Source organism: Geospiza fortis, unplaced genomic scaffold (genome assembly GCF_000277835.1).
Source record: "Geospiza fortis unplaced genomic scaffold, GeoFor_1.0 scaffold69, whole genome shotgun sequence".
Lineage (NCBI taxonomy): Eukaryota > Metazoa > Chordata > Aves > Passeriformes > Thraupidae > Geospiza > Geospiza fortis.
Window position 1 is genome coordinate 43,682 of NW_005054555.1, and position 6,498 is coordinate 50,179.

General features: G+C 52.8%; 1 protein-coding gene across 1 annotated transcript in view; it reads left to right on the top strand.

Moving 5' to 3' along the window:
* The window catches only part of AK4 (adenylate kinase 4), a 9,625-nt gene extending 7,257 nt beyond the window's left edge, over positions 1–2,368 (top strand). Inside the window, exons 4-6 of the mRNA XM_005429540.2 lie at positions 2–74; positions 870–988; positions 1,806–2,368. Coding sequence (XP_005429597.2) covers positions 2–74; positions 870–988; positions 1,806–1,920 — 307 coding nt within the window. The 3' untranslated portion in view covers positions 1,921–2,368. The remainder of the gene's footprint in view (position 1; positions 75–869; positions 989–1,805) is intronic.
* Positions 2,369–6,498: the final 4,130 nt, after the last annotated feature.

Genomic DNA, 6,498 nt, shown 5'->3' on the forward strand with positions numbered 1-6,498 from the left:
GGCTGAGCGCCCGCTGGGTGCACCCCGCCAGCGGCCGCGTCTACAACATGGACTTCAACCCTCCCCAGAGCCAGGTGAGAGCCCAGAGCCACCCACGGGGGAACCTGGGGGGGAGCCCTGTCTCTGCAGGGGCTGGGGCGCTGAAGGGGCTCTGGGGGTGAGATCCTGGGTGGAAGGGCTGAGAGCCGTGAGGAATTGTGCTAAATGTTGTGCTCAACTGTCCTGGGGGATTGTGCTAAACATTCTGAGGAATTGTTCTGAGGAATTCTGCCACTTTCCTGAGGAAAGCAGGATTTATGCACACAGTGCAGGCTGCCCTAGAGCAGAGGCTGGGCAGAGTTCCAGAATAAAGCAGGGATTGATTCAAAGCATCTCCTCCATGGATCCCCCTTGGGCAGCACAAGAGCCCAGCCAGGGCTGCACCCAAGATGAACCAAAATGGCCCCAAAATGCACGAGCGGGCACGGGCTCTGTCACTGGGATCAGTTCTGCTCCATTTGCACCTTGCAGTTCATTGTCCCATTCCAGCTTTAGCCCATGCAGTCCCACCCTGCTTGTTTTTCTCTCTCCAGCCCACGGTGTTTGTGCTCCTGGGCTGAGATTTGGATCATTTGTCCTTGGTGCCCAGCTGGAGCAGGAATTGTTTTGTCTCCGTGCTCTGTGCAGAGAGTTCAACAACACTTAATATGAAGCCCAGGCCCACACACTAAAGCAGCACAGAATGTGAAAATAGAAAAGCCAAACCCTGAGGCATCACCAGGATGAGGCCTGTGGCAGCTGCAGGGTCTGATGGGGTGGGTGATGTCCCTGTGTGCTCTGTGTCCCTCAGTGAGGGGTGCTGATGTCCCTGTGTGCCCTGTGTCCCTCAGGGTGTGGATGACCTGACGGGAGAGCCGCTGGTGCAGCGCGATGAGGACAGACCCGAGGCCGTGGCCGCTCGCCTCAGGAAGTACAAAGATGCTGCCAAGCCCGTGATAGAGCTCTACAAGTGAGTTGGGCACGAGCAGAACCCCAGCAGGGCTCTAGAACCCCCAGCAGGGCCCTTTGTGCCCTGCCCACATCCCAAAGGGCCCTGGCAGATCTCTGGGGCCAAGCCCTGAGCCTGGACGGCGCCTCCCTTGGAGGAAGGAGGGTGATCCAGAGAAATTCCCAGCTCCTGTTGGTCCTGCTGGGCTCATCACATGGGAGGGGGAGTTTGGCCTAGATCCAGGTGGGACATGCCATGAAAAATCCATCCAGGGCACCGAGGGGTTTGGGCGAAGCACAGGGAGTTTGGCAGGAGGGCGGGAGAAGGGAGAAACCCCAGCACTGGCTCAGATGGATCTGCTGGGACAACAGAGGGGTTCCAGGGCTTGTTCCCCTCGTGGGGCTGCTGTCCCTGGAACTGTGGGGTTGCTGTTCCCTGGAACTGTGGGGTTGTTTTCCCCTGGAACTGTGGGGCTGGTGTTCCCTGGAACTGTGGGGCTGCTGTTCCCTGGAATTGTGGGGTTGTTTTCCCCTGGAACTGTGGGGTTGCTGTTCCCTGGCCAGTCTGGGAATGATGGATTGCTGTAGGGTGGTAAATCAGCTGCTCAAAGGGAGTAGAAGCCCAGGAGTGTTTTTAAGCACATGGGGAGCCAAAGCTTCCCTTGCAGGGGAAGGGGGAGAATTGCAGAATCCCAAAATTATTTGGGTTGGAAGGGACCTTAAAGCCCGTCCAATTCCATCCCCTGCCATGGGCAGGGACACCTCAGGGTGCTCCAAGCCCGGTCCAAGCTGCCTTGGTTGGGATGGACTTCTCCTGACTTCTCCCACCTTTTTTCCAGGAGCAGGGGCATCCTTCACTCCTTCTCTGGCACAGAGACCAACAAGATCTGGCCCTACGTGTACAGCCTGCTGTCCAGCAGGATCCCACCCATCCTCTCGGAGGAGGAGCACTAACCAGCCCGTGCCAAGCACCAGGATCTCCTTCCATCCTGGATTTGGTTCCCAGTGCAGTGCCAGGGCTGTGCTGGGCTTGGGTGTTCGTGGCTGGGTGACATTGGTGGGTGCCAGTTACAGCCAGGATCAGATCTTTGTTTGGAAGGTCAAGTCTGCTGGAATAAGGGGTTTTTTCCCTCTTTTGGGGCTATGGAGCTTTCCTGCCCGTGGTCCATCCTGGATTGGTGGTGCTGACAGGGGCATTGGTCATGCCAGGTTTACACAGCTTTGCCGTGGTGTCCTTGCCATCCCTTTCCAGCCCCAATCCCTGGCTGAGCCCACATGTGCCATCCTGCTGCTCCACAGGACCATTTACTGCTGAGGACTCTCTAGGCTGAGGTGGTTTTTTTCTATAAATTATTTTCTATTAAGTGTATTTCTCAGAGAAATAAAGCTCTAGAAAGCAACACTCAGCCGGGTGGGAATTTTGGGAGCAACGTGGAAAACGTGTGTACTACGAAGCTGAGAGATGTGAGGCTCACATTTCCAGCATGAATACACGTAAAAGAGGCAAAAGCTTGGAGGTGAAACTCCAACTTCCACGGGGAGAGCTGAATTCCCTGCTGGAAAAGCTGCTGTACAGGTTCTTATGGAATGCTGTGACACTCAGCAGGACCTGGGCTGGGGATGAGTTGCACTCCTTTGTGCTTTCCTGGTTCATAGCTTTCAATACTCCAAGACAGCAGAGTCCTAAGAGTTTCTCCCAAAGATGTATCTCCACGTGTGCTTTGGTTTTGGGGAGGAATCAGCTCATTCCATCTTCTGTGCTGCCTTTGTGCCCGGGGTCCCCTGGCCAGGGGGTCCCTTCAGCTGCTCCTGCTGCGTCCCCCAGCAAAGCCACTCCCTCCCCATGAAACCCCAGAGATCTTTCCTTCCTTGGGATGCAGCCAGGGCCATGCCCAGGTGTTCTCCTACGATTTTCAGCGTCCTTGGGTTGTGGTGGGGCTGGGCTTTTCTCAACTAGAAGTACTGTCACCCTCTTTTTTGTAGGAGGCAGTACCTGAGCAATGGGGACGGTCCTGGTCCCCTCGAGTTGCCTTATTTTATAAACTATCTATTTAAGAAAAAAGGAAAATAAAAGCAAGATGTGTGTTTGTAAAGGTTTAAACAAACAAAAAGGAAAAATGCTGAGTTTTAGCATCACCTTTTGGGAATTGTGCATGGAGCTGCTGGATCTGCAGGGAATTCTGCTTCTGCCAGGGGGGCTCACAGGAGGGCAGGAACCTGGCACTGCTGGCACCTCTGGGTTAATCAGAGCACCTTTCTGCTGCTGGATGTCCCTGGGATTATTTTTCCTTTATTCTCCCTGTGGCCCACAGCAGGGAAAGGGGAATCACTGGATTTTTTAGGGATTTTTTCCAGGTGTGAAACTCCAGCTCCTGCCTGGGTTTCTTTATCCCAGCTGAGCATCCTCGTGCTGACCAAGGATTCCCTAAAATCTGCTTCATCCTGGTGCTCTCCCCAGTGGAGCCAGAGTGGGATCCCTGCCCACATCCCACCTGCTCACCCCTGCCTGGGGAGAGGCCGAAGTGCTCCCACCCTGCTCCAGGTGGGAATTTTCCAGGTGGGAACAAAGGCATTGTCAGGTCACTGCTGTCCCAGGAGGCCTTTCCATGCCCTGGTGCTGGGAGGCTGCAAATCTTCCAGCTGGCAGTGAAAGCCTATTTGAGAAAGATTTGGGATTTTCCCACAACCCCGGGATGAAGGTCTGGGCTGGTTTTAGACACAAATCCCAACACAGCCAAAACCTGTCTGCTGCTTTCTTTGGAACAGCTTTGGGCAGGAGGGGAGGAGGTTTTAGGGGTTTTTTTTGGCTGTAAAAGCTGCTGAGTGCCAGGCAGAGGGGCTGATCCGTGCTTTGCCTTGTCCTGTCCTTGTGTCCTGTCCTTCCCTCCTGCAGAATTCCTCCTGAAGAGAGAATTCCATGCATCCCAGCAGAGGACAGGTCTGCAGATGCCTGTTCCAGGCTTTCAGCCCTATAACTGGTGTAGAAATCCCGTGGCTGTGCATGCATCCGGCCCTCGGGGTGGAATTTTCTACCAGACCTGTTGCATTTTCCGAGACCAAATTCCAGCCGGGAATTTGTCCCTGGCTGTGCCCCTGCCGTGCTCCCCTTGGGTATTTTACTGTGAACCCCGAGCCTTTTTGTAAAGCCACAGCAATTTTGTACCGACCCGAGATACTGTGTGGAGGGAGGAGCCTCTCTCCTCCCTGGAATGTCACGCCGAGTTTTCTTCCCGGAATTTTCTTCCCGGAGTTTTCTTCCCGGTGAATCGCTGCAGCTGTGTCACTGCTCTCTCTCGAGATGTAAATAAAGATTTTCTCCTGCTGATCCCTGTGCTGGCACAGTCTGTGTGGGCTATGCCTTGCCAAGGCAGCAGGGCAGTGTTGACCTGGAGTTCCTTTGTGGGAGTGAGGAGGAGGAGGAGGAGGAGGAGAGGGGAAGAAGAGGAATCAGAGCATCCCTGCATGAAGGTGGGAAGCCCCCCAGGCTATGGGTTTGGACACAACGCAGCTCTTTGAGTCCTTTATCTGATATAATGCAAAATATTGGTTAAAAAACCAGCTTGGATGCAGCCGTTTTCTCCAGTCCTCCCATCCTTATCCTGGAACCCCAGAATCCCAGAATTCCAGAATCCCAGCATCCCAGACCGGTTTGGGTTGGGAGGGTCCTCAAAGCCCATCTCAATCCACCCCCCTGCACCAAAAGTGGTTTGAATTCCCTTTTTAACTTCTCCCTGATAAAAATCCCGGGGAGCATTAGGACAGGGAGGCTCTGGCCGTGTCCTGTGCTCCGGGTAATCCACCACGAGTGCTGGGAATTGGGATTTGGGAACTGGGAATTGGGATTTGGGAACTGGGAATTGGGAATTGGGAACTGGGAACTGGGAATTGGGAATTGGGAATTGGAAATTGGAAATTGGGAACTGGGAATTGGGAATTGCAACTGGGAATTGGGATTTGGGAATTGGGAACTGGGAACTGGGAATTGGGAATTGGAAATTGGGAATTGGGAATTGGGAATAGGGAATTGGAAATTGGGAACTGGGAATTGGGAATTGGAAATTGGGAATAGGGAATTGGGTATTGGGAACTGGAAATTGGGAATTGGGAACTGGGAATTGGGAATTGGAAATTGGGAATTGGGAATTGGGAATTGGGAATTGGGAACTGGGAACTGTGAATTGGGAATTGGGAATTGCACTCCCGGAGCTGCAGAGCCTCCTCCCAGCGCCACCAGTTCTCTTGTTGCTGTCATTCCCGAGTAACAGCTCTGGGCGCTCCCAGTTTGGAGTGAGCAGAGCCTCGGGAATGATCGCAGAGTGGGAAAACAAGGTGATAAACCGGGAATCTGCTGCCGGGGAGGCGGGGGAGAGCCCCGGCCGGCGGGGGGGATGTCGCGATTCAGGGTCGTGACAATCCGCAGGCGGAGCGGGGACGTGCGGGCAGAGAAACCCGAGGAGGAAAAATATCAGCGTAAGCTGGAATATGAACTCAGTCCGAAAACAAAAGCTGGGAGGTCAAAAAGCAGGAGAATGTGAGCCAGAATCCAGCTGGGATCAAAGGCTTGGCTTCCCCCAAGTGCCACCGGGGGAGCTGGGAGGGCACAGGGGACACGTCCCCACCCCACAGCCTGACCTCAGCCCCGGCTGGAGCGGAAAGCAAAAGGAAACGGCCTCAAACTGCACCAGGGGAGGCTCAGGTTGGACATTTGGGAAAATCTCTTCACGGAAAGGGTTGTCCAGCCCTGGGTGGATGAGTCCCAATCCCTGGAGGGATTTAAAATCCCTGTGGATGTGACACTTGGGGACATGGGGCAGTGGTGGCCTTGGCAGTGCTGGGCATGGCTGGGCTCGATGACCTTGGGGCACTTTTCTAGCCTAGAAGATTCTATGATTCCAAATATTTGTTTACAGCACCACTGAAGTGTTTGTCTGCCTGGTGCCCGGGGAAGTGCCCCAGGTGTGCCTGGATCAGCCCCATTCCCGGGGCTGCAAAGCTTGGGCAAGTGACATCCCTGCTGAGCCCATCCAGCAGCATTTAACATTCTCCGGAAAAAAAAAAAAAACGCAGGAAAAGCAAAAAAAAAAAAAAAGAAAGAAAGAAAGAAAGAAAGAAAGAAAGAAAGAAAGAAAGAAAGAAAGAAAGAAAGAAAGAAAGAAAGAAAGAAAGAAAGAAAGAAAGAAAGAAAGAAAGAAAGAAAGAAAGAAAGAAAGAAAGAAAGAAAGAAAGAAAGAAAGAAAGAAAGAAAGAAAGAAAGAAAGAAAGAAAGAAAGAAAGAAAGAAAGAAAGAAAGAAAAAGAAAAAAAACAACGAGGAAAAAAAAAGAGCAAGGAAAACGGAGAAAAAAAAGAAAAATAAAATAGCACGCAGTCAAGGGAAAGAAAAAAAATCAAGGAAAACAAACAAAAAAACCCCTGGTGAGGTTTGCGCCGCAGACTCCAGATCCCACTCCAGGCCACATTTTAGACGGTGTGATATGTCTGCCTCCATCCCCATCCTTCCCTGAGTCTCTGTAATCCCCAAAATAACCCGGGA